Below are 25,780 nucleotides of genomic sequence, written 5' to 3' on the forward strand. Positions count from 1 at the left end.
TACGAGTAGCAAACAGCCACAGAAGTGTGAATTTCTCCTGACCCAATGGACTGCCAAAATACCATGAATCATTTACACTTACTATAAGCAAACAGTTTCCCATGCTTTCATGGCAATGATCCGAGAACAGAAAGGTGAGATGCATCATTGTTGTGTGTGTGTGTGTGTGTGTGTGTGTGTGTGTGTGTGTGTGTGTGTGTGTGTGTGTTCGAGAGCACTTCTCGTGAATGACAGCATTATCATGCAAGACCTGATATAGAACCTCAAGGGCACGGATTCCATATGTGAGCCATCATGGTTATCATTCAGTGCCTAAAAGTAGGCCAGCATGCTTCTATGACACCCTGTATAGTTACGATTCTGATGCATTTGTGTGTGTGTGTGTGTGTGTGTGTGTGTGTGTGTGTGTGTGTGTGTGTGTGTGTGTTGAGTAAGGTACCTTGTGTACATCTCAAGAGCTCATGAGATCAAGGATTTCTGAATCGGGAGGGATACGATCGCTCTAGAGTTGGGTGAGGGTCTGCAAGAAGGCGTCGTCAAGATGGGTGACGAAGCGGGGGAAGGAGTAGAAGCTTCTGTTAGAGGAGGGGTCGAGCCTGCGTGCAGTAATAGAGACTCTCAAGGATTTGTGCGCAAGGAGGCAAAGGGATGAACGAACGCTGATGAGAAGAGATTGTGATGAGACAGGAGTAAGCTTTGCTAGGGGCCATGTGCACGATGCTTCATGTTGACTTCTAATCAAAGGATTGCACAAATGTACGCAAGGCTGTCTATCCCAAAGATAAGATGTGGCGAGTACCAAGCAATCCAAAGAATCACGCGCCCATCGTGTGGGTAGGCCCATCTTGTGAGTAGGTGCATGTGAGGGTAAGTATATACCATAAGTGGATTTATTGTAAACCACACATTAGAGTCAACCGATTGGATTCTTGACACCACCATAAAGTAGTCCATGTGTGAACATTAATATCGATACAAGCTAACAAGTGGGAATTCAGCTAAACCCAAAGAAGAAAAAGAACAGAATATTATCATCTTATTAAAATATCCCAAGAGACCACAAGGCTCTATCCGACAAGAGTTGAAACTCAAGACCTGTTATTCAAGAGAGAAATGGCATACCCAATCTACCACACAAGGGTGATAGAAATAAATTCCAAGTACAAATATTAGCAACAGATATATTTCAAGTGGGCGAGTCACAAAATTACGAAAAAGTCCAATGAGGTACTTTTGTCGATATTGGTGTCATGGGTCATTTTTTTCCAAATTGAACAGATTGTGGATCACGTATACCAATGCATTCAAGCATTATCTATAGCCAACCAAGGTTTACCAAAATCACTGCCGTCCAGATAGCGAGAGCAAGATCACCAAAGAGGGAAGCAGTCAACCAAGGGTTAGCCAAGGAATTGTCGGCTAGATAAGTGTGTGTGTGTGTGTGTGTGTGTGTGTGTGTGTGTGTGTACCAGCATTGAGCGTTGATATAATTACAAAAGGGATGCACCTACTAAGAAAGCTGCCTGTCGGAGGCGATGATGGGTACTGCAAAGGACTGCGATGAAACTCTCGAACGTTGAATTAGTTATCAAACGCTGAAATCGAGGCGGTTATCGCCCTCATAAAAAATTCATGCAAAATAAAAGTTTTTAAAAATCTTGTTTTGTTTTTACCCATGACTCCCACGAGGCACTTCCTGAAGAATCCTCTCTCCATTATATAAGTTGGGACAGGTGGTTACCTAGTCGTATAGAGAAACCTGGGATTTTTAGATTCACGCTTAGTTACATAAGTTTTCCTTAGAAATCATGCATAAAAGTACATATCAATGTTTTAGGACACTTTTTTCAAATAAACACATGCAAAATGGAGTGTATTTTTCAAGGTTACAAATACAATGTAATTAAGCAAACTTGTTACAAAGACATTTGAAAATTGGGCGTTCCTTCCCTCATGACCATGGATAGTCTAGCATTATGAGTTCCATTGGGCCAGTGCCCTGTAGTCCTTTCCCCTTGCATAAATGTCTTGGAGCTTCTCTTTGAAATGACCTGCTAAGACATGATCGATATACAGCGATCCATTTGCTCCCCCCACCCCCACCCCCACCCCCCAACCCCCCCCCCCCCCCCCCCCCCCCCCCCCCAAAAACCCCACCCCAAAAAAAAAAAAAAAAAACACAAAAAAAAACTCTTTTAAGGGAAGGAGTTCTGGTATCTAGATTCTAGAATATATCGCGCATTAAACAAGACACACATATACCTTTGAAAAGAACATATTGGACCAATTCTGAGCAATAAATAGAGATCAGAGATGCACAGGCCATATCCTCATACAAAGGGGGGCAGATATTTCCTCATGTACAAATACTCAGTGAGACAGTTTGGAAGAGACAATACAGACAGAAAGTTATGACAAAGGGGGGCAGATATTTCCTCATGTACAAATACACAGTGAAAACAGTGACCATCCACTCATTAGTAGCCTGGACCAGTCATTCAAGTATCTACAGCTGAGGGAGCTAAGATAGCTTAAAAGAACCACCTCACATACGACCACATGCTATCAACAGGAGAAGCAAAGGGACATGCAAACATGAAATCATGCAAACGATGATTAGCCCACTGAAATTTTGAGGGAGCGGAGATCATATTGCCATCAGCATACACTGTAGTACACTTGACAAATCCTAGGATAAGCATAATAGATTTCTTGTTGAGCATATCTTCTGCTATAAGGGTAAAAGAGGGAAGGGCAAGGATTGAGCTTGACGCAAATCACTAGCGCTATCCACTTAGTTTGGGCTTGCACAACCGCATGGGTAGAACTTAAGCTTGAAATGGCAACCACCGCTCGTGTAGTTGGTGCTTGTGCAGCAGGCCTTGAAACTACACAATACAGCCCAGAAATGATTTATGCATTGTAACATGCGATGCATGTGAATAGGCATACACCTATAGCTAGACCCACAGCTGATACGCATCCTTCCCGTTTTAAAGATCAACACAGAAATACCTTCCACGTCCCGAGTACATTAAGACTGTGTTCTAAAAAGAAGTTTTCTTTCAGGTACATATGATGTCCATTATACAGCTTCAGCAGCAGCACATCATTTTGCACTACTCTCACGTGGTGCCGCTGACATGCAAGAACAGCAGCTGCAAGAGTCTTATTTCCAATTGAAGTGCTAGGCAGTGCAACAAAAGGATGATCATTTTTACAGACTGCATGGCTTCAACCATAAAATTGAAGACAATATTACAAGGAGCACTGATGGTCTTCTAGGTCCGCCACATGCTGGTTAATGTTGTACACCATACAACAACAATCACTACTGCATTCATTGCTCTTTCCATATCCGTCCTGTCACTCTAAGCTTCAGCTCTTTCCTATCACCGCCTGAAAAAAATAAAGCCATGTTTCTTTGAATGATCAGCCCATCGTGACTATCCCGTACCTTTCGGTGACTGTCTCTTATGCTTCTTGGCACACCTTGCCAGCTCAGCTTTCGGCCATTGGCCCCAACCTCAAGACTGTAGCTGTAATTGTTTGCATCGTGATCGTCACCCATGAACCGCAAGAAGGCCATGTAAACAGGAGCCATTCCTAACTGGAATGCTTCGAAGTGAAGACAGAAGTGCTGCCCAAAACAGTTAAAAACCTGTAACAAGGACACAACGGATCCAAGAATCAGACTTTACCTGCATTTTCTTCTGTGTTAAATCCTGCTTTTTCTTATATATCTTTATTAAGAGAAACGAAGAATTTGAAAACCGATAGAAACAGACACGTGCATTTGACAATCCCGAGAGAGAGCACATATTATGTTACGTGAAAAGAGCAAGGGCACTACGATTCTTACCGTGAGCATCCAAGTTGCATTTTCCACCTCTTGAGGATTGGACTTCACATACCGATGATTAAAAGTGCAACCATTATGCATGTCTACCTTGTGATCATCCCTAAGATGGGCAACCAGAGTTGGTATGTCCCCAGTGACTGAACATTCTGAGCCAGCATAAGGGCAACTGTAAGGCCTATAAATGCACTGCGCTTCATGCTTCAGCTTGCTGTAGTAAGGGAAGATGTCTGGACAGCCAAGACTTTGATACTTGCATGGCAGCTCAAGTGATTCTGCGACTTTCTCCAGTGCTAAGCAACGGATGTTTCCAAGTTCAAAGCGGCATGTAGGACATCGGTTGTGCACCCGTACCTTACAACTGGAACATAAGGTATGACCGTTTGGACACTGCAAACTCCCACAAAGGTAAATATGCTGAGATGCATACTAAGCAGACTTTTCAAAAAAATTGACTATCTCACAAGAAAACATGATAACAACTGAAACACGGGACAACAGTAGCTTCACCTGGTGGATAGGTGGATACATAGAGTTCGTGCAAACTGGACATTCCAGTAATTCATGGACGCTGCTAGTTGGGGCCAATCCTGTTTTGCCAGGTGTTGATATGAAGACCTTGGATATGGCAATTGTGACAGCATCCACCTCTGCCACGTTTGAAACACTTGAACCAATTTCACTTTCTTGCACAGGAGCTTCTGGGACTTCCAAGCAAACATTTGATGGAGCCATACTGCTACTATATGTAACAACTTCTGTCAAACCAAACCTATTCAATCCATCGATTCACTCAAAAAGTACCCCTCAATCCTGCCAAAATTTTCAACCCAAATGGTTCTCAGGACCTCCTTGAGGTTTACACATGGCAAAAGCCAAACCATACATCTGTTGTACTTCTGTACTCTTGACATCACAAACCCCACATTACTTCATAACACCTGGCAGCTCAAAGCATGGTTACACATCCTTGGGCTTCACTGAAACTTTATAGTAGTCAAGTTCTGTCAACTATTAGGATAAGACATCAACTGTTAGCACTCTAAATTTCCAAAGGCGGCGGATCGATGACACTTGTTATCTTCTATGTGGATGATCTTATTGTTCGACGTAGCCATGACCAACATATTCGCGGTACCATGGAGGCCTTGACAAAGGAGTTTGAGATGACAGATTTCGGCTTGCTTCAGTGCTTTCTTGGACTGGAGATATGGTAGAAAAAGGGGGGCATCTTTCTCTCTCAGTAGTGCTACGTCCAAGAATTGTTAAGCGCTTTTAGTATGACCGAGTACAGACCAATCTCTACTCCGAATGGATCTTGTATGACCCCTCGTACATAGCTGATGCTATGAAGTACCGGAAGCTCGTCGGTTCTCTTATTTGGTTGTTGAACACCGGATGGGGTCCCAAACCCCCCTCTAAGGGCCCCCTTCTCTATCGCTGGAGAGGTATTTGCTTTACATTGCACAAATGCTAATACAATGGTTCTAGATGCCGAGATGCTGATGGGATCTTGCTTCCGATCCTGGGATCTGCGACGTGAAGGGCTGAAAATGCAAAACACTAGGGAATCTGCTGGAAATCTGCAACTTGATGAGGCTATGGGCTGATTTGCTATTGCGACTGTCGAGAGTGCTGATGACAATGGCGAAAAAGGGGCTGAGATCTGAAAACGCTGGCTGATCTGAAGCTCTAGGGCTGGAAACTGATGTCGCTAGCTGATCTGCTGTGCTTGAGGGCAAACTACTGACGCCAGGGCTGCTCTGGTACTGCAATAGCGATCTGCTGCTGTAGGCTAAAAACGCTAGGTCTGATTGGGTGCTGGGTGCTTGGTGGAAAACGCCATGGATGATGCTGAAGGTGCTGCTAGCCATAAACGCTAGAGGGCTGGTGCTGCTGCCCCAAGGGTTACTGACTTCTGATGCTCGAAAGGTGACCCTTGCGGTCACTTATATAGGGATCAAAGGCTGGGTCGGGCAATGCCACAGTCTCATAACAAATAACAAATCCCATGACTTGGTAATTGCTGGCTAAGATGTCACTTAATAGTTATAAGAGGTGCTTCATCTGCGGTTAATTCTCTAGGCTAAGTACTAATGCAGCTGAATGGGAACACTCCCCAGTGCCTACACCTAGCAAGACATTGGCCATGCTCATGTGCAATAAGAGGGTACCTGGACATGCAGCTCCTGCGTACCGGCTCACAATGGTGCCACAACATTTCCTAGGATTGCCTAAGCCCTAGAAATAGGATTTCGCTTGTCCACATGCACATAGGGTTAGATGTGCATGTGACAGAGGCGGCAAGGTGGAGCAAGGTCTCTACAAGCTCCATGCTCTTTCTTTAGTGACCGGTACTCCAACAGATGATAGTGAGCTCCCAAAAAAGTCTAGAAGGTTCTAGAGGGAAGATCCTATAAGATTCTAAAATCTTGTACTAGAAGCTTCTAGAGGATTGTCTACCTCTGTCACAAACTAATGACGTAGCATGCCCAAACCTAGAGAATGTTGGCCGAAAGGACACTTGGGGGTTAGAGTTTAAAAACCTAACCCCAAACAACTTGCAGATTCTGGCCGAGTGGCCCAAAGGGGCTTAGGATTAAAAACCTAACCCTACCAACTTACCAGAACTCAGCCAAGGGACCTAAACCCTGTAAAAATAAAGCATAGACCCCAATTTCCGAAGAGGTGCTAACGTGGGAGGCTATACAACAATCCCGGATTTTGCACTGACTGCTGACGCGGCACAGGGTACAGATTTCGCGTTTTACAAAGACCCCTCTGGGCGCAAGCTTTTGAGGCAAGAGCTTTTTGACCCAGAACTTTTCATAGCAGAGCTTTTCACTGTACACTTTTCGCCAGGGGCCTTTAAATACAAAGCCAAGGCCTCACTCTTGGCAGGTTAGCTTAGGAGCATTGCCAAAGAGAGGACCATCGGACATTGTATCTTTGTGAAGTAATAATAAAGAAAATACCAGAAGGGGCGCCAGTCTTTGGGGTCAATGCATCTTGGCACAGAACTCTGTGATGCCGTGTTGACTCTCCTTTTGCAATTTCGGTTTAATAGTTCTTTGCTTTGGAGTGTCCAAGGCTATTACAGAATCATCGCTTATGTGGTCGCTTAGTCAACATCCATGTGTCATACCTCCTATGCCATGTGTCACTGTAACAGGACGGGCACCATGTTGCCAACGGAACAGAACAGATTGAACAACTTTAAGCACTTCAAATAACATTGAACTGAAAAGAGATGCACGACACACGAGACACGGAATGGCGCAGTTCCACCCTGAGAGAGCATTGGCCCCAAACCCTGGTGCGCCTTTCGTATTTCTTTATATTGCTTCAACAAGGTACAATCTGTGTGGCTCTGCTCTGCTTCTCCCACTAGGTAGAATGCAACAATAAGAGCCCAGGCCACATATTTAAAAGCCCTTGGCCTCTCAAAAGCAGTCACATGAAAAGCTACCAGTTCTAAAAGCATTTGGTGCTCAAAATCTAACGCAGAGAGCGGTCCGTACAATCTGCCACGTCATCAATAGTGAGCACGTTTCAACGGAGAGAGAGAGAGAGAGAGAGTGTGTGTGCGTACGTGCGTGCATGCGTGTGTGTGTGTGTGTGTGTGTGTGTGTGTGTGTGTGTGTGTGTGTGTGTGTGTGTGTGTGTGTGTGTGTGTGTGTGTGTGTGTGTGTGTGTGTTGCTTTAATTTAATGCCCCTAAGCACTTGAGCCCCATTGGACAAGGTCTCGTAAGTTGGTGGGAACTGTTCTTTAAAAATAGGCCACTCAGCAAGACTTTGCAAGTGGGTAAAACTTATTCTGTTGCTTCTTCTATTGCTTCTTCTATTGCTTCTTCTTCTTAGGGTTCAAGCCCCTCGGTCGGGATCTACAAGTCAACTCAAGTCTTCAGTGGCTTGACACGTCAACAGTTTGTGACATCCCCCCTTCTTGAAAGATGAGTAATCATCCGTGATTACCGTATGTCTACAAAACAACTCAAGTTAGCGCAAACATTTCCAAGGGTCATTCCGAGGGACAATCATTTTCTCATTCCAGATCGAGCTCTTGATATCCTCGGTCGCTGGCTTCCGAGAAAAATCTCATCCAATAAGGAGTAGATTCTCATTCCAAATCGGAGCTCTTGATATTCTGGCGTAGCAAAATTAACCATCACACCCAGACCGCGCTGATCTGTAACGGGTGTCTTGATGCACAAAAATTACATGCCCAAGCAATCTCACCCAATTAGGAATATTCAATGGTTGGTTGTCACCTGACACATCCAACCCTATGTGTCTGTGGACAAGCTACAGCACGACAAGATTAGCAAGTATTCTGGCACCTTTTGTGAGTCTGTTCGCAGACCGTGCACACCCAGGCACTTAGTATAGATGCATATCCTCTGGTGGCACACAGCATGATCATAAGGATTCCCATCAGAATCCTTCAGGGGAATTTTCCAATGCATTTAACCTATTTTCCCTAATTTTGACATTTTTCACTTATTATTTTAAGTGACTTTTGTTGGAAAGTAGGTAGGGCAAATTGAGTAAGTTTGTATATAAGCAAACCTAGGCTAGCACTAATTGGCATAAGAGAAGGAGAACACACGCCACCGGCAGCAGGTTCCCCCTCTCTCTCAGCAAGACCAACCCTTGGGCGATTTCCTCCAAGCGAGCATCCCCTAGCGTTTTCATCAGCAAGACTTCATCGCCAGCAGACACCAGTACCCAACGTTTTCAGCCATAGCTTCATCGCCACACCTCTCAGCCATTGGCGTTTTTCATCCAAGCAACCCTCGCCACATATCTCAGCAATTGGCGTTTTTCAGCAGGCCATTGTCGCCCCTTTTTCATAGCATTTTCAGCATCAGCACAGCAGCAGAATTTCAGCAAGTAAAGACCAGCAAACCAGCGTTTTTCCTTGCGTTTTCAGCAACAGCAGATTTCAGCCCCTGGCGTTTTTGGACAGAAGGACAAGAGCACCCATTTTCAGCCCTTAGATCGGTCTCATCACCCCCGTCGTCGACATCGATCTAGCCTAGACTTGCATCCGTCACATGCATCCACTTTGTACCAATTTGTGCAATCAATTGTAGACCACTCTCGCCAACAAAGAGTGGGGCCTTCGGAGGAGGGTTTTACAACATCTCTGGTGTCGTATTCTCTTCTCTCTCTATCTCTCAGTCTCATACACTTTCACGCACAGTGTCCATTCACTCGTTTGTGATCATTGCACTCTCTCATTAAGAACGGAAGACTCTCCCTTCCCTAAGAACAAAAGCAACCTTGAGCACATTACGGAGCACGCATCTTGAGAAAGAACAACATTCATTCCGCTGCACCTTAAATTGGTATCAGAGCTTTGGCAGTGTTTTGTATCACTCAAAGAAAGAACCACAAGAACCACAGAATTTTTTTTTGCTTGTTGAGGTCGCACGAACCCAAGTTCACTTGGACGTGTCAATTCCTAATCGTGTTTTTGAAGAGTGACAGGAATCCCAGGAAAGAAGGGCTTTTCCAGCCTCCCCTTGTGCCTCTTTTCACTCATTGAGAGCGGACCGTGCACTTAGCGGCCGGCCAATCGACGTGAGGTGGGAAAAAGCAACCTTGGCGTGAGCGCAAGGCCGCCAAGGGGTGCGCCCATGGAAAAGAGTAGAACTCGCGTGAAGAGAAGATCCTTCTCGAACACAGATTGCAAGCAAAAAAAGACCCTCAAGAACCTCAAGAACTCAAGACCCTCAAGAACCCAAGAACCCAAGAACCGCATGAACCCAAGTTCCTCGTGAACTTAAGAACCAAAGATCATAGTGCATGGTCATCACCCGAAGCGGAATGGATACTTCGTATACACCTGGTGGTGAGCATGGGAGTGGCGAAGAAGAGTTTTCCCCACCAGGAGGTTTTCCCGACCCTCCCCCTTCCCCATCTACGCCACGAGTTGTACCAAATCCTATGGAGGCGATGGTCAAGTCGATGATGGAGATATTGACACAACAACAAAAAAAGACTAGCGTTGCGATTGCACAACTAGAAAGAAAAGCAGAACGACAAGACGCCTTGGAGTGTAAGCGTGATCAAGTGCGCTTGGCGGCTGAAGAACGACAGGCCAAGTGTGCGGTACAGAGTGAACAACGCATGCAAGAGTTGGTCTGACATGTTCTCACTTCGAAGTCCGAACCAGCCAGAGATGTTGATAGTTCCTCAAGTGGCGCAAGCCGGGATGCGGACTCCAACAACCCAGTCACAGAGAAGTTGACTTTCAGTACGTATGATGGTAAAATAGATGCTACGGTTATTCATTCTTGGTTGCATCAATTTAATGCTTATTTTGCGACAACTAAGAAGACAAGAAATAGCAAGGTTTTGACGACAGCTATGTACCTTGCCGGCGATGCCATCAATTGGTACCACGCATGGCAAGAGGCACAGTTAGCCGCGCACCTAGAGGAAGACGACGAATTCACGCCCCTTTCCTTCAATTGGACTGATTTCGAAGACAAGCTCAAGGTGCGGTTTATGCCACCTTAGTACCTCGCACGATTGAAGGACGATTGGCGCGCTCTCAAGCAAAATGGTATGCCAGTTATGTCTTTCTCTAATCGTGTTTTGTAGCTAGGTATCCAATTACACAAGTCGGATGATGAGCGCAAAGAGGCATTCCTTTATGGATTGGACAAGTATATCAAGTACAATGTCGAGGTGCTCGATCCAATCGATCTCAACAAAGCGGTAGCGATTGCTCTCGCACAGGAGATGAAGCACAACAAGGGAAAGCCTAAGGAAAACAAGACTTCAACAAGTACCTCTTAGACTTCTCAGAACCCTCAGAATGGTAAGAACGGTAAGAATGGTAAGAACGGTAACTCTTCTAAGCAATCTTCTAACAGTCTCTACGAAAAGAACTCTTCCAATGAACCTAAGGGTAAGGCTAACACAAATGCTAAACCTAAGCTTACTCCATATGAAAAGGTAGCACAAAGAATCTTAGGAGGATACATCACGTCGGAAGAGCAAAGCACTTATTCTAAGGAAGGTCGTTGTTTTCAATGTCACATTAAGGGTCACATAAAAAGAACATGTCCTAAGCTCGACTCTAATGAATCTAAAGAATCCACAAAACCCACTTCCTCTGTCAATGCAATCAATGACAACACGAGTGTGCCCCAAGTTTCTCCTGACCCTCCCATTGATGAGTCTCTCATTAAATGTTATGGTCATATGATGGGTAGCGTTTTGTCATATTGTTTCACCCAGGCAGTATGCATGATGTGATCAGTCCCTCTCTTGTTGAGAAAGCTCGCCTAGAGGTTAGTCAGAAATCTCCTCTCGAGGTCTTTGGCTTCGCTCCCGGTATGGACTCTCTCATCACGAAAGAGTGCCTTGATGTGTTGTTTACAGTTCAACAAGCTGCTTTCCGTAGAAAATTTTTTGTCTCTCCTCTCTCAGGATGTGATGATTTTGGGCATTCGATGGTTTCGTGAGCATAACCCTCTCATTGATTGGGCGGAAAATACATTCACTCTCAATGCCAAAAGTGACTCTCCCATTGTCATTCGTGGAGAGCAAATTGTTCATTCTCCCTCTCTCATTGCTAATATGCAGGTGAAGATTGAACGGATTCACGAGAAGGAGACTCTCTCAATCTCTTCTTCTCCAAAGCATGACACACAGGATTTGCATGTTGATAAGCATGATGATTTGCATGATAATGAGCATGATGATTTGGATGCCAATGACAAGCACGATAATTTGCATGATCAAGATGTGATTTCTCACAAGCATGATGATTTGCATAAAGATGATGTGATTGTTCACAAGGATGATGTGTTAGTTGATACTTTCTCTAGTAAAGCTAAACCTGTAAGGTGCAACGGAATGAATGTTTGAACTTTGCTCAAGATGAGTGCTCCATAATGTGCTCAAGGTTCCTTTTTGTTCTTATAAAATGGAGGACCTTCCGTTCTTAATGAGAGAGTGCTATGATCACAAACGAAGTGAATGGACACTGTGCGTGCAAGTGTATGAGACGGAGAGATAGAGAGAGAGAAGAGAAAAACGACACCAAGACGATGTAAAACCCTCCTCCGAAGGCCCCACTCTTGTTGGCGAGAGTGGTCTACTATTGATTGTACAAATTGAATGAATGTGACTGATGCAAATCTGGGCTAGGTCGATGTCGACGACGGGGATGGCGAGACCGACACTATGGCTGAAATCTGCTACTCTTTATCTGCTGTCCAAAAACGCTGATAGGCTGAATTCTGCTGCGGCTGAAAACGCAAGACAAAACGCTACCGTTGCTGGTCTTTATGGCTGAAAATCTGCGGTTCCTGGGGCTGAAAACTGATGGTCTTCATCTGTTGAAAACGCCATGCACATAGAGGGCAATGGAGGTTCAGAAACGCTAGGGCTGCATGGAGGAAAAACGCTAGCATGGGAAAATATGTGGCAATCTTTGCTTGAAGGAAAAACGCTAGGGCTGCAGATGCTTGGCGATGTTGGCTTGGATCAAAAACGCTAGGTCTAGGACTGTCCTTGCTGGCGATGCTTGATGAAAACGCCAAGGGTTGAGATTGATGAAAAATGCTAGGCTTCTGCTTGGAGGGAAATCACCACCAAGGGTTCTTGCTGAGAATTGCCTGTTGAGCGATGGAGCTCCTGCTGCCTATTCTGCCAATTAGTGCTAGTTTAGATTTGCTTATATATTGAAAGCGCGAAGCAGAAGGTACCGGTAGGTGCGCGTCGCGATGTAGTGCAGGATTGGGGCAAGAAGCAGGAGGCGGAGTGCAACAGAGAGGAAGCGCTAGGGATCGAAGCAGGGAGAGAGAGAGAGAGAGAGAGAGAGAGATCTCACGTTTTTGGAGAAAACTCAATGAGTGAGTTTTGGGTTTTCCCACTTTTATTATAAGTGACTTTAAAAAAAATGTGTCCAAGTTCACAAAGTATAAAAATGTACAAAAAGGGGTTATTTAGGCCTTTAACCCAACAACCTCCCACTTAAAGGCATAAATGACGCCTTTAAGTTAAACAACTCCCACCAACTGTATACAATGCTCATGTTGAGTCTTAGCAAGACTCATGGTGAGAACATCTGCAGGGGTATCCTGTGTATGGATCTTAGTCAAGGTGACTAGACCATCCTCCAATACCTGTCGTATGAAGTGGTACCGCACATCTATGTGTTTGGTACGCGCATGAAACATGGCATTTTTTGCTAAATAGACAGCACTCTGGCTATCACAACCCAGCACGGGTGTATGAGCGCACATGCCAAGTTCTTTTGCAAGTCTGCCCAACCAAATGGCCTCTTTTGAAGCCTCTCTGGCTGAAATATATTCAGCCTCAGTAGTACTCAATGCCACAATTTTCTGTAACCTAGAACACCAAGAGACTGCACCACCAGCAATGGCAAATACATATCCACTGGTAGATTTCCTGGTATCCATGTCACTGCCATGTCTGCATCACAATATCCCTGCAACTTTAAGTCACTTTTGCCATAACAGATACACTTTGATTGTGTACCTTTCAAATATCTCAGAATGCATTTGACAGCTTCCCAATGCGCTTTGCCAGGATTCAACATGTATCGACTAACAACTCCCACTGCATAAGCAATGTCGGGACGAGTGGCAACCATAGCATACATAAGAGAACCACAAGTTGATGCATAAGGAATTCCCTTCATTGCTTTCAATGCCACCTCATCCTTTGGGCAATCTGCTTTGCTAAGCTTAGTGTATGAAGGTAAAGGTACCCCAAGAGACTTAGCATCAGCCATATTAAATATGTCAAGTACTTTTGCAATGTACATTTCTTGAGATAAAAACAGCAATTTCAGCTTTCTATCTCTTTTAATACGCATGCCCAAAATATGCTCTGCATCACCCAAATCCTTCATAGCAAATGTTGAATTTAGCTTACGTTTTCGAGCATCAAGACTAGTCTTATGTTTCCCGGCAAGCAGCATGTCATCAACATAGAGAACAAGTATAATGGGACTACCATCTTCATCCCTTTTCGTATACAAACAATGATCTGCATGGCTGCGTTTAAAGCCTTGAGACAGCATACAAGTGTCAAACTTCTTATACCACTGTCGTGATGATTGTCTTGAACCATACAGAGCCCTTTTCAGTTTGCATACAAGTTCCTCGCGTGTAGGAACTACAAAACCTTCAGGCTGTTTCATGTATATGTCCTCTTCAATGTCACCATGCAAAAACGTTGTCTTTACATCCATTCGATTCAATTCCAAATCATGCACCGCAACGAGAGCAAAAAGGACACGTAAAGTTGTAAGCTTTACAACAGGAGAAAAGATTTCTTCAATTCCTTCTTTCTGTGCATATCCTTTTGCAACCAATCTTGCCTTGCACTTGGGTTTTTCATCCACTATCTTAATCTTGTATACCCATTTGTTAGGAAGAGCCTTTCTCCCTTTAGGCAATGGCACAAGATCCCAAGTATCATTTGCATACAAGGATTTCATTTCCTCTTGCATTGCAAGCTCCCACTTACTGCTTGACTCACATGATTTGGCCTCTTTATATGTAAGAGGTTCACCCTAACTTGTCAACATTACATGATCCAAAGAGGGATTAAATCTCTGCGGTTGCCTTCTCAAACGAGTTGACCTGCGTACCCAATGATCTACATTCTCAGGCAACCGTTCTACATCATAAGGAAACTCATTTTCAGCTCTATCATGCTGCTGAAAATCATTTTCAGCCAATTCAGGTGGTTGTCCATCCTCATTAGGAGCATCAAAATCATGTCCTACCTCTTCTGGCGCAAGGTTAACCGGCTGATTATCAATTTCAGCTTGCGGTAATGCATCATGAAGCTCTTTTTCAACATCAATGAGTGGCACGGAAGGCTGAAATCTGACTGTTTTCTTGTCAACATCAGATTTTGTAGCATTCTTAAGCAATTTTGCCTCATTGAACACTACATCTCGGCTGCGTGTTACCTTTCTAAACTGTGGTAACCACACTCTATAGCCCATTTCACCTTCTTCCCCATAACCTAAGAAGACTCCTTTAATGGACTTCATATCAAGCTTTGTTCTCAAGTCATTGCGTACATGAACAAAAGCTTCGCAGCCAAATACTCTCAAATGATCATAAGAGGCAAGTTTGCCAGACCAAACCTCCTCTGGAATGTCATTTTTCAGCGTACTATTAGGAGAGTGATTGCAAATATGAATTGCACTTTTCAATGCCGCCCCCCAAAACTCTTGGGAAAGATTAGCGGTGGAGAACATGCAACGCACTCTCTCGCATAAAGTACGATTATCATAGTTACAGGGGACAGGGGGGGGAACGGGCCCTAGGGCCGGGCGACGGCCGTAACCGGGCCGAGGACGGCCAGGGACGCCTTGGGACGGTCGGAAGAGGTGCCGGACGGGCAGGTCGCAGGGAGACGGATCGAGGACGGACCGGATCGGACAGGGTAGACCGAACGGCCGGGAACGACAATTTTCAACGGAAAAAAATAGCCGTTTGGGACCGTTTTTGACCGTTCTAAACGGCTATTTGCAACCCAACTACCATATTTTGGGGGGGCTTGGCCCTTGGGAGGCTATAAAAGCCTCCTTGGGCCTCTTAGTACTTATTCCCTCAAGGCTCAAGCTCTCCTCTCTACTCATAGCCTCATTGCTCAAGGCTCAAGCATGACTACGCGCCGTGGCCCGTACGCTCTACACTCTACCCTTGAGTCTCCACTCTCTCCCTCTTCTACCCACTTTGAAGCTCTCCTCTACTCTCTCTCCACACAAGCTCTCCTCTAACTCCTCTAACTTCTAAGCTCTACTCTCTCGAGGCTCTCCACCATCATGTCATCTCAAGCCAACTCCACTTCTCAAGCAGGTTCTTCTCGAAGGAGGCTCGCCGTGCAAACGTGGTCGTGGTGGGATGAAGTCGACTTTAGCAAGCGTGGCAAAGGTGGCGGTGCAAGACCATGGACATGCAAGCTATGCCCATACAAGAGAACGGGTGGTTCAAACAAAGTGCGAGCCCATCTTATTCATGAACCCGTTTATGAGGTGAAGTTTTGCCCTCATGTAGCTCCCGAGAAGAGGTTGGATCTTCTTGAGAAGCTCACGATGTATGAGGTTGCGGAAGCGGCCAAGAGGGGCCGTTTTGTTGCCGTTGATCCCTCCGCCACGGCGACACCGCGAGAGCAAAGGGAAGCCAACCTTGACGACATCTCTCGACGCTTCAAGAGCCATGCATCTACACCGTCCTCTTCCGTTCCGCATCGTCAAAGCACTCTCAACGAAAATTGAAATCCTAAATTGAAGGAAGAGGTGGATAGGTCGGTTGCCCGATTCTTCTTCCAGAACCACATTGCCTTCCATGCTTCGCGGTGAGTTTCCCTTGGCATATGTACATTGCAATCTTCCATTTTGTATTCATAATGGGTTATAACTTCTCGACTCTCGACTCTCCATACTAACACAACATGCTCTATTTTGTGTGGATAGGTCTCCATACTTTCGAACCATGGTTACGAAAATAGGGGAATATGGCTCCTCTTATGTGCCACCTTCATCGGAGAGGCTTCGCACCACCCTCCTTGACAAAGAGAAGCTTGCCGTGGAGCAAGCGGCCCAAGCAACAAAGGATTTGTGGGAGACCAATGGCGTCTCTCTCCTTGTAGATGGATGGAGCGACACCCGCAAGCGGTCCATCCACGCGGTGGTGGCCTACTCTCGGGGGGAGATGTGCTTTGTGGAGTCACATGATGCATTTGATAGTGGCAAGGCCGCCGAGATGCTTGCTGCGGAGTGGACAAGCACCATAGAGATCACCGGCCCGGAGAATGTCCTCTGTAAGGTTGCAGATGGAGAGGCGTCAAATAGGGCAGCTGGGGCTATCATTGAGGGCATGTATCCCAGCATCCATGTCACATTTTGCATGGCACATTGCCTCAATAACCTCCTCAAGGACATAGGGAACTTGTCATGGATTTCACCCACCATTGGGGACGCCTCTCGAATTGTCTCCTTTGTGCTCAACCATCAAAAAGTGCGCCATGAATTCTCAAAGAGGAGCCACTTGTCCTTCCTCAAATATTCAGAGACAAGATTTGCATTCAATTGGCTTTTGCTAGGCCGATTGTCTACATGTGGCAGAGCCTTAAGGGGCCTCTTTCTCAATGATGAGTTCCAGGCCATGCCGGAGTCTACATCAGCCAACAGGATTGAAATGCCGAGAATGGGCCGACGACGCCGCTTGGTGGGAGCAGGTGAAGACTCTTGACGCCATGGTCAAGCCTATTCTACACCTACTTCGAGTGGTGGATGACTTGCAGCCATGCATTGGCAAAGTGTAACAGACTTGGACACTCCAAGTCAAGAATCAACTGCGACAGCACCAAATAACCACTTCAAAACAAGTCACAGATCACAATAGATGTACACTGGCCCGGCGGAGTTCCGTACCTAGAGATATTGGCCCCAAAGACTGGCGCCCCTTTCGGTATTTCTTTTTATATTAATCAGATCAAAGTACAAGAGAGCGGTTAGGGTTTCACTCTCAGACTCTGCGTCGAGATACTCTGAGAAGTGAGGCCCTCACCACTAATTTAAAGGTTACAGGGGATGCCCAAAAGAAGAACCCCAAAAGCTTTTAACATAAAAAGCATCAGTTCTGTCTCTCTTAAAAAGTCTTTTCTCTTTTTTTTTTTTTTTTAAAGCAAAATTCGCGTCGCTCATCATTTTCAAAAAAAAAAAATCAACCTCCGCGATTTCTGGAAATTAGGGTTTTTGGCAGAAATTAGGGTTTGCAGGAATTTTAGGGTTTCTGATGTCCGCCACGTCATCACTTTGTGACATACCCCCCTCTTGAAAACATTGTAATCGACCGCGATAACGCCTGCAAAACCGACAAAAGCCATAATCCGTCTTAGTAGACACTGACTCTTAGTACCTACGTACTAGCAACACACATCTAGCACATGTACAAAATCGACAGTCACATCACACGACATCACCAGACATCACATGACATTCAACATTCATTCGGATCTTAGACCATGATTTATCGGCAATGTAGCTAGCAATCACATCTAGGTCCAATCGGGACCTCATCGATGTCCGATTGACTAACCCCTATTGCAACCATGTCTATTCGAGATCAATCAGACCAAAATGCTGCAGTCATTTCGTCTGTCAGTTACTCACAAGAAGTCAAGAACAAATCAATATCATTATCAGGAATTCCATTTCATAAAGTCATCCAGCAGAATACTGTCAGCTCTGAGTATCCCTGAAGCTCAAAGAGACATCAGTGACTTTAGTATCAAAATCGAGGCATCTGTTGACAAAGGAGTGGAGTAACTCCCCTCTTGTGCATCCCACTGCACCAGATCTTCGGCCAAGCTGAGTTTCTGGGTTCCGTTTGGAGTAGACTATGCTAAACCAAAACATCGAGGTAAAGTTTCACAATCCGAGGAGTATCTGCTAGGTCCTCGAGGCTCCTCCATCCACTTCGCATCAAATGCAGGAAAGTTCTTGAACTAAACCAAGAACCACCTTCGGACTTTACCTTTCTTCGTATCGTTATGTGCCAAAATCTGTTCAAGAACAAGGATCTCCTCGTTTTCTTCCACTTCGGGTTGCTCATCAGGCTCCCCATCATCAGGCACATCACCCTTAACCGGTTTCAAGAGACTCACATGCAATGCATTGTGAATCCTCCAAGTATCTGGCAGTTTCAATCGGAAGGAGACATCATTTATCTTTTCAGTTATCTGGAAAGGTCCGTAGTATCGCATACTAAGCTTTGGAAAAAGCCTCTCCTTTCCCTTTTTCTTTCTTAGGCATGCCTTCTCAAAAGTAAGAGCACCCAATCATCCTCCTTCAATTTCAAGTCGCGACGATGGCGATCCGCTGCCTTTTTCTGTCGTTCCTGAGACTCCTGTAAAGTCTCGCGAACCTTGGCAAAAGCCGTATCCAAATCTCGCGAATATTCATCCGCTTCCAATATCTAATCTTTCGTGCTTAGGAAGGATGGAACCTTCGCAACACTTTCAACAATCTCACATGGCGTCTTCCCCGTCGAAGAGTGTATCGTGTTATTGTAGGCAAATTCCACCAAAGGTAAGTTCTTTTCCCATTGAGTCTTCTGATCCGAGATACAAGACTTCAATAAATCTAAAATCACTGAATTGGCAATCTCAAATTGCCTGTCAATCTGCAAGTGGAACGATGACGAGAATTGTAACCGCGTGCTAATGTTCTCCCAAATTGCCTTCCAAAACAAACTCATAAATCTGGGGTCTCTATCGGAGACAATCGTCTCAGACTGCCATGTAATCGAAAAATCATCGTGATCATTCTACGTTCTCAGGAGATCAAAAATGAAATCCATTTCGATACTTTTCCAGGGGCGGGTGGGTATGGGTAAAGGCTGTAACAATCCCTGTGCTTTATGCCTTCTGTCAAACTTGACCTTTTGGCATACCAAGCAACTGCGCACAAACTCTTCCACATCTTTCTTGAGTCTCGGCCAAAAGAAATATCTCTCTACCCCTTTCATGGTGGTAGCAATGCCGCGGTGACCCATAAAAAGTGGACAGTGGCATTCAGTCATAACCTTTTCTCTCAACGGCTGTGTAACCCACAACAGTCTTTTTCATCAAGTAGCCTTCTCGAAGGGAGTATCCAGCTACTGTCTCCCCATCCCGTATCCGTGTGAAAATATCTGCAAAATCTGTATCTATGGCATACTAATCGACCATATCCTCGAAGCTCCTATGATGTATCGCGGAAACAACCAGAACCAACGATTTCCGAGACAAAGCATCTCCCACCACATTCTTCTGTCCCTGCACATGGACAATCTGGAAGCGGAACTGTGACAAGATGTTCGCCCACCGCATCTGCTTTTCCGAAAGTTGCTTCTGTGACAAGAAGTAGCGCAAACTCTGATGATCTGTAAAGACAGTAAAATCCGCTCCAAGTAGGTAATGCCGCCACTGAGTAAGAGCATGGATAACCGCCAAAAGCTCTTTCTCATAGATCTGTGTTGTCATCTCCGGCCTAGAGAACAAACGGCTCTCGTAAGCTATGACATGGCCTTCTTGCATCAAGACCGCACCCAGACTACGACCACAAGCATCACAATATACTTCAAATGACTTCTGCAAGTCCGGCAAAGTCAAAATAGGTCCCGTAGTCAATTTCTCTTTCAATGTCCGAGAGGCAATCACCTTTGTGGGTCCCCACGAGAAAGGTACTCCTTTCTGAGTCAAGGTATGCAAAGGGGAAGCAACCTCTGCAAACTTTCGTATGAACCGCCTGTAGTACGAACACTGTCCCAAGAAGCTTCTAACTTCATGGACATTCCTCAAGTCGGGCCAATCACGGATAGTCTCTATCTTGGCCGCGTCCATTTGCACTCCTGCTGTGCTGACACAATGTGTCCCAAAAAGTGTATCTCTGGTAGGAAAAAATTCACTTTTCTTTGCATTAATCACTAACGTGTGATATCGTAATGCCTAAAAGACTTGAAGCAGATGATCTCTATGTTCTGCCTCATTCTTGAAGAAAACAATGATGTCGTCAAAGAAAGTGCCAACAAATAGCCTGTACTCTCGAAAAAGCTTGTCCATCATCCGGTTAAATGTCGTAGGAGCATTGGTTAAGCCAAAAGGCATCACCAAAAACTCAAATATCGCAAAAGTCGTCCGAAAAGCTGTCTTGTAGACATCTCTCGGTGCTATTGTCCCAAAGTGATGACATGGCTGATAGCAGAAACCCTAATTTCTGCCAGAAACCCTAAAATTCTTGCAAACCCTAATTTTCGGAAATCGCGGAGGCGGTTTTTTTTTTTTTTTTTTTTTTTTTTAAAGGGAAATTTTGAGCGACACAAATCTCAGCTTTTCGCTTTGATTTGGGAGAAAGAAAGAGAAAAAGAGAACTTGCTTTTTATTGACTCTCATTGAGAGAGAGAGAGAATCTGCTTTTGCTTTGAAGCTTTTGGGGCTCTGCTTTTGGGCATCCCTTGTAACCTTTAAATTAGTGGTGAGGGCCTCACTTCTCAGGGCATCTGGACGCAGAGTCTGAGAGTGAAACCCTAACCGCTCTCTTGTACTTAGATGATTGATTAATATAAAAAGAAATACCGAAAGGGGCGCCAATCTTTGGGGCCAATATCTCTAGGCACGGAACTCCGCCGGGCCAGTGCAAATCTATTGTGATCTGTGAATTGTTTTGAAGTGGTTATTTGGTGTTGTCGCGGTTGATTCTTGACTTGGAGTGTCCAAGTCTATTACAGTGGTATCAGAGCACGGCCGATTTCTCTTCTACGGGAAATCCGATCCCCGAAAATTTTTTCCCGCGGCATCTATGGCTTCAGGCAATGATCAGTCGACTCCCTCTGCATTTGGAGATGCGGGCAGGGATCACAAGGAAGATTCCGGCACAGAGTACGGCCCGCCTTGGCCTACTTAGGCGGAGCGGCGAGAGATGGAGTGTCGCCAGTTGATCGGCGATGCAACAAAGATGATGCTCAATTTTGCCAAGGATCCGAAGATAGCAAAATATATGAATCAGACCTCTTTGGAAGAGGTATAGATGGAGTGGCAGAGAACCACAACACCACTCCCAAAACCCGCTCTCAAGAAACCTTCTGCCTCCAAGAAAATATACGGAGAAGGAACTGGAGAACGTGGTTGATGCACGGATTGCTCAGCTTTTCGACGTGCAAAAGAAAGGCAAAAGCACGGCAAAAAGCAGAAGAAAGGCACTGACTTCCCGGGATGTTTGGGTCGTCGGTCCACATTTGACAAGGCAAAGAAACAGAAGAAGCGTGTTCGATTTGAAGGAGTACCCAGTTCTTCTTCTTCTTCTTCTTATAGTTCTTCTAGCTCCTCGGATAAAAGCGAAGCAAGAAACAAAGCTTCGGAACGGGCAAGGAAAAGGCAAATAAGGCTACATCTCGCCCAGAGACTGACAGGTCTACTGAGGACTCGTCTACAGACAGCTCAGATTCCGATGACGGAAAGTTTTATGCGAACAAGAAGAATTTTTACAAAGCCAACCAGTATGACTTTCTCGAAGAAAAAAAAGCAAGAAAGTCCGAGAGTTTAAGGAAGGTGGCCACTCGATCAAGTTTCATACTTTTCAGGATACTCAGATGCTTCGAAGGCTTTGTCTTTTATTCAGCAGTTTGACATCGCTTTCGCGGAAGGACGCTATTCAGAGCACTCCAAGATTTAGAGAGCTACCTCTTACCTTAAGGGGAATGCTCGTACTTGGTGGTCCACGCTTCTTTTAACAAGAGTGCGCCAGTTAAATGGCTGAAATTTAAGAAGCTTCTTTTTCTTCTTGGTTGACGCAAGAATATGAACGAGATGTACGAGCTGCTTGGAACCATCTTCGGATGACCAAGAAAGATACAATCAATGCTTATTGTGAAAGATTCTGGAACTCTTTTCTACCCGCCTCTTCATTCAAGAAGATCTCGTTCAGAGAACAGATTGAGCGGTTTACCTTGGGTCTACCTACAGATATCCGAGATCACTGCTTGGAACAGAAGTCAGCTTCTATTCAGGAGTTGATGAGTCATGCGAAGCGGGGCTTTGCCATTCACTCTGGCAGTCTGACCTACCCCACAGATGAGGCCATGACACAACGAGCCGAACAGACTTCTGGGAATGAAAGTAGAATGAAAAAGAGCAACGCAGAGAAAAAAAAAAGGATGCACGACCCAAGCTTACTCCTGAGGAGAGAGCTCGCTTCATCAGAGAGGGGAAGTGCTTTGGATGCGGGGAACATGGACATATCTCCGCGAAGTGCCCTGATAAGGCACAGAAAGAACAGAATGATAAAGACGACGACAGGTCTGACAGTTCGAGAGCAGCTGAGGAATGTGGCAAAAAAGGCAGATAGAAAAGCAGAATTGGTACCACATGGCGTGGGACCTGCACCGAATCTAATGAATGAAAGTACAAACTTTGCCGCTTTTGGGGCAAAGTGAAGGATCATGAAGCTCTTTTGAAGGAGCCAAGGCCAACTTCTTTTCACTTGGAATTGGCGGCTCGATTTGGAATTGCGCACGACAGACTGACGCCACAGACAGAGGTAGTTCGATTGGCACCCGGATGGGATGTTGCCATTACACCGAGCATTGGCAAACTTCGTTTGCAATGACAGGGGTGTTCAGGGCACGCGAGTGACGCTCTACTCAGGATCCCTTGGTACCACAAGAACTACGCCGTGGTTGACTATCGGGCCGAGAAAGCGACTTTGATAAATGAAGGGCTTAGAGATTGTACTTGATGAACTTCAGTTTCTTACTCATTCTTTTGGGAGAGAACTGAACGCTGGATAAAGGTTGAATATGTTTTGACCTGATCAAAAGAACGCCATGATTTTTTTCTCCACACTCATGCCGATTGCTTTTCAGAGGGCCTGAAGATCAAACCATTGATCTGATACCTGGAAGCACGCCACCGAATGGACCACCTTATCGTGTGAGCCGAGTACAGAATGAAGAGATTATGAACCAAGTGAAAGACCTCTTGGAAAAGGGTCTTGTTCAGCCTAGTACTTCACCGTATTGCTCTCCAGTGTTGTTGGTTTTGAAGAAAGACGGATCTTGGAGAATGTGCATCGATTATAGAGCTCTAACCAAAATCACCATCAAGAACAGATTTCCGATTCCTAGGATCGATGATATACTCGACAGGTTACAGGGATCCTCGTGCTTTAGCAGGATTGACTTGAAGAGTGGATATCATCAGATCAGAATAGCGCCGGCAGACGTCTACAAGACAGCTTTTCGGACGACTTTTCGGTTATTTAAGTTTTCGGTGATGACTTTTGGCTTAACCAATGCTCCTGCGACATTTAACCGGATGATGGATACGATTTTTCGAGAGTACAGGCTATTTGTTGGCACATTCTTTGACGACATCATTGTTTTCTCCAAGAATGAGGCAGAACACAAAGATCATCTCCTTCAAGTCTTTCAGGCATTACGAGATCACACGTTAGTGATTAATGCAAAGAAAAGTGAATTTTTTCCTACCAGAGATACACTTTTTGGGACACATTGTGTCAGGAGCAGGAATGCAAATGGACCCGGCCAAGATAGAGACTATCCGTGATTGGCCCGATTTGAGGAATGTCCATGAAGCTAGAAGCTTCTTGGGACTGTGTTCGTACTACAGGCGGTTCATACGAAAGTTTGCAGAGGTTGCTTCCCCTTTGCATACCTTGACTCAGAAAGGAGTACCTTTTTCGTGGGGACCCACAGAGGTGACTGCCTGTCGGACATTGAAAGAGAAATTGACTACGGGACCTGTTTTGACTTTGCCGGACTTGCAGAAGTCATTTGAAGTGTATTGTGATGCTTGTGGTCGTAGTCTGGGTGCGGTCTTGATGCAAGAAGGCCATGTCATAGCTTACGAGAGCCGTTTGTTCTCTAGGCCGGAGATGACAGCACAAATCTATGAGAAAGAGCTTTTGGCGGTTATCCATGCTCTTACTCAGTGGCGGCATTACCTACTCGGAGCGGATTTTACTGTCTTTACACACCATCAGAGTTTGCGCTACTTCTTGTCACAGAAGCAGCTTTCGGAAAAACAGATGCGGTGGGTCAACATCTTGTCACGGTTCCACTTCGAGATTGTCCATGTGCAGGGACAGAAGACTGTGGTGGCAGATGCTTTGTCTCGGAAACCGTTGGTTCTGGCTGTTTCTGCGATACATCATAGGAGCTTCGAGGATATGGTCGATCAGTGTGCCACAGATACAAATTTTGCAGATATTTTCACACGGATACGGGATGGGGAGACAGTAGCTGGATACTCCCTTCGAGAAGGCTACTTGATGAAAAAGACTATGTTGTGCGTTACACAGCCGTTGAGGGATAAGGTTATGACTGAATGCCACTGTCCACCTTTTACGGGTCACCGCGGCATTGCTACCACCATGAACGGCGTAGAGAGATACTTCTTTGGGTCGAGACTCACAAAGGATGAGGAAGAGTTTGTGCGCAGTTGCTTGGTATGCCAGAAGGTCAAGTTTGACAGAAGGCATAAAGCACAAGGATTGTTACAGCCTTTACCCGTACCCACCCGCCCCTGGGAAAGTATTGCAATGGATTTCATTTTTGATCTCCCGAGAACACAGAAAGATCACGATGATTTCTCGATTACATGGCACGTCTAAGACGATTGTCTCCGACAGAGACCCCAGATTTATGAGTTTGTTTTGGAATGCAATTTGGGAGAACATTGGCACGCAGTTGCAGTTCTCGTCATCGTTCCACTTGCGGACTGACGGGCAATTTGAGATTGCCAATTCAGTGATTTAAGATTTATTGAAGTCTTGTATCTTGGATCAGAAGACTCAATGGGAAAAGAACTTACCTTTGGTGGAATTTGCCTACAATAACACGATACACTCTTCGACGGGGAAGACGCCATGTGAGATTGTTGAAAGTGCTGCGAAAGTTCCATCCTTCCTGAGCATGAAAGATTAGATATTGGAAGCGGATGAATATTCGCGAGATTTGGATACGACTTTTGCCAAGGTTCGCGAGACTTTACAGGAGTCTCAAGAACGACAGAAAAAGGCAGCGGATCGCCATCGTCGCGACTTGAAATTGAAGGAGGATGATTGGGTGCTCTTACTTTTGAGAAGGCACGCCTGCGAAAGAAAAAAGGAAAGGAGAGGCTTTTTCCAAAGCTTAGTATGTGATACTACGGACCTTTCCAGATTACTGAAAAGATAAATGATGTCTCCTTCCGATTGAAACTGCCAGATACTTGGAAGATTCACAATGCATTGCATGTGAGTCTCTTGAACCCTGTTAAGGGTGATGTGCCTGATGATGGGGAGCCTGATGAGCAACCCGCAGTGGAAGAAAACGAGGAGATCGTTGTTCCTGAACAGATTTTGG

At 45.2% G+C, this 25,780-nt stretch overlaps 1 protein-coding gene across 3 annotated transcripts in view; it reads right to left on the reverse strand.

Moving 5' to 3' along the window:
- Window positions 1-3,041: 3,041 nt before the first annotated feature.
- LOC147423887 (E3 ubiquitin-protein ligase SINAT3-like) overlaps window positions 3,042-25,780 on the reverse strand; it is a 58,975-nt gene continuing 36,236 nt past the window's right edge. For 2 of the 3 annotated variants that reach the window (XM_086500992.1, XM_086500991.1), the window contains 3 exons: window positions 4,370-4,672; window positions 3,863-4,249; window positions 3,042-3,661 (listed from right to left, as the gene is read on the reverse strand). In XM_086500992.1, coding sequence (XP_086357118.1) covers window positions 3,341-3,661; window positions 3,863-4,249; window positions 4,370-4,594 — 933 coding nt within the window. In that variant the 5' untranslated portion in view covers window positions 4,595-4,672 and the 3' untranslated portion in view covers window positions 3,042-3,340. The remainder of the gene's footprint in view (window positions 3,662-3,862; window positions 4,250-4,369; window positions 4,673-25,780) is intronic. The other variant, XM_086500993.1, reaches the window with a different exon arrangement.

Source organism: Adiantum capillus-veneris, chromosome 26 (genome assembly GCF_014529385.1).
Source record: "Adiantum capillus-veneris isolate H3 chromosome 26, ASM1452938v2, whole genome shotgun sequence".
Lineage (NCBI taxonomy): Eukaryota > Viridiplantae > Streptophyta > Polypodiopsida > Polypodiales > Pteridaceae > Adiantum > Adiantum capillus-veneris.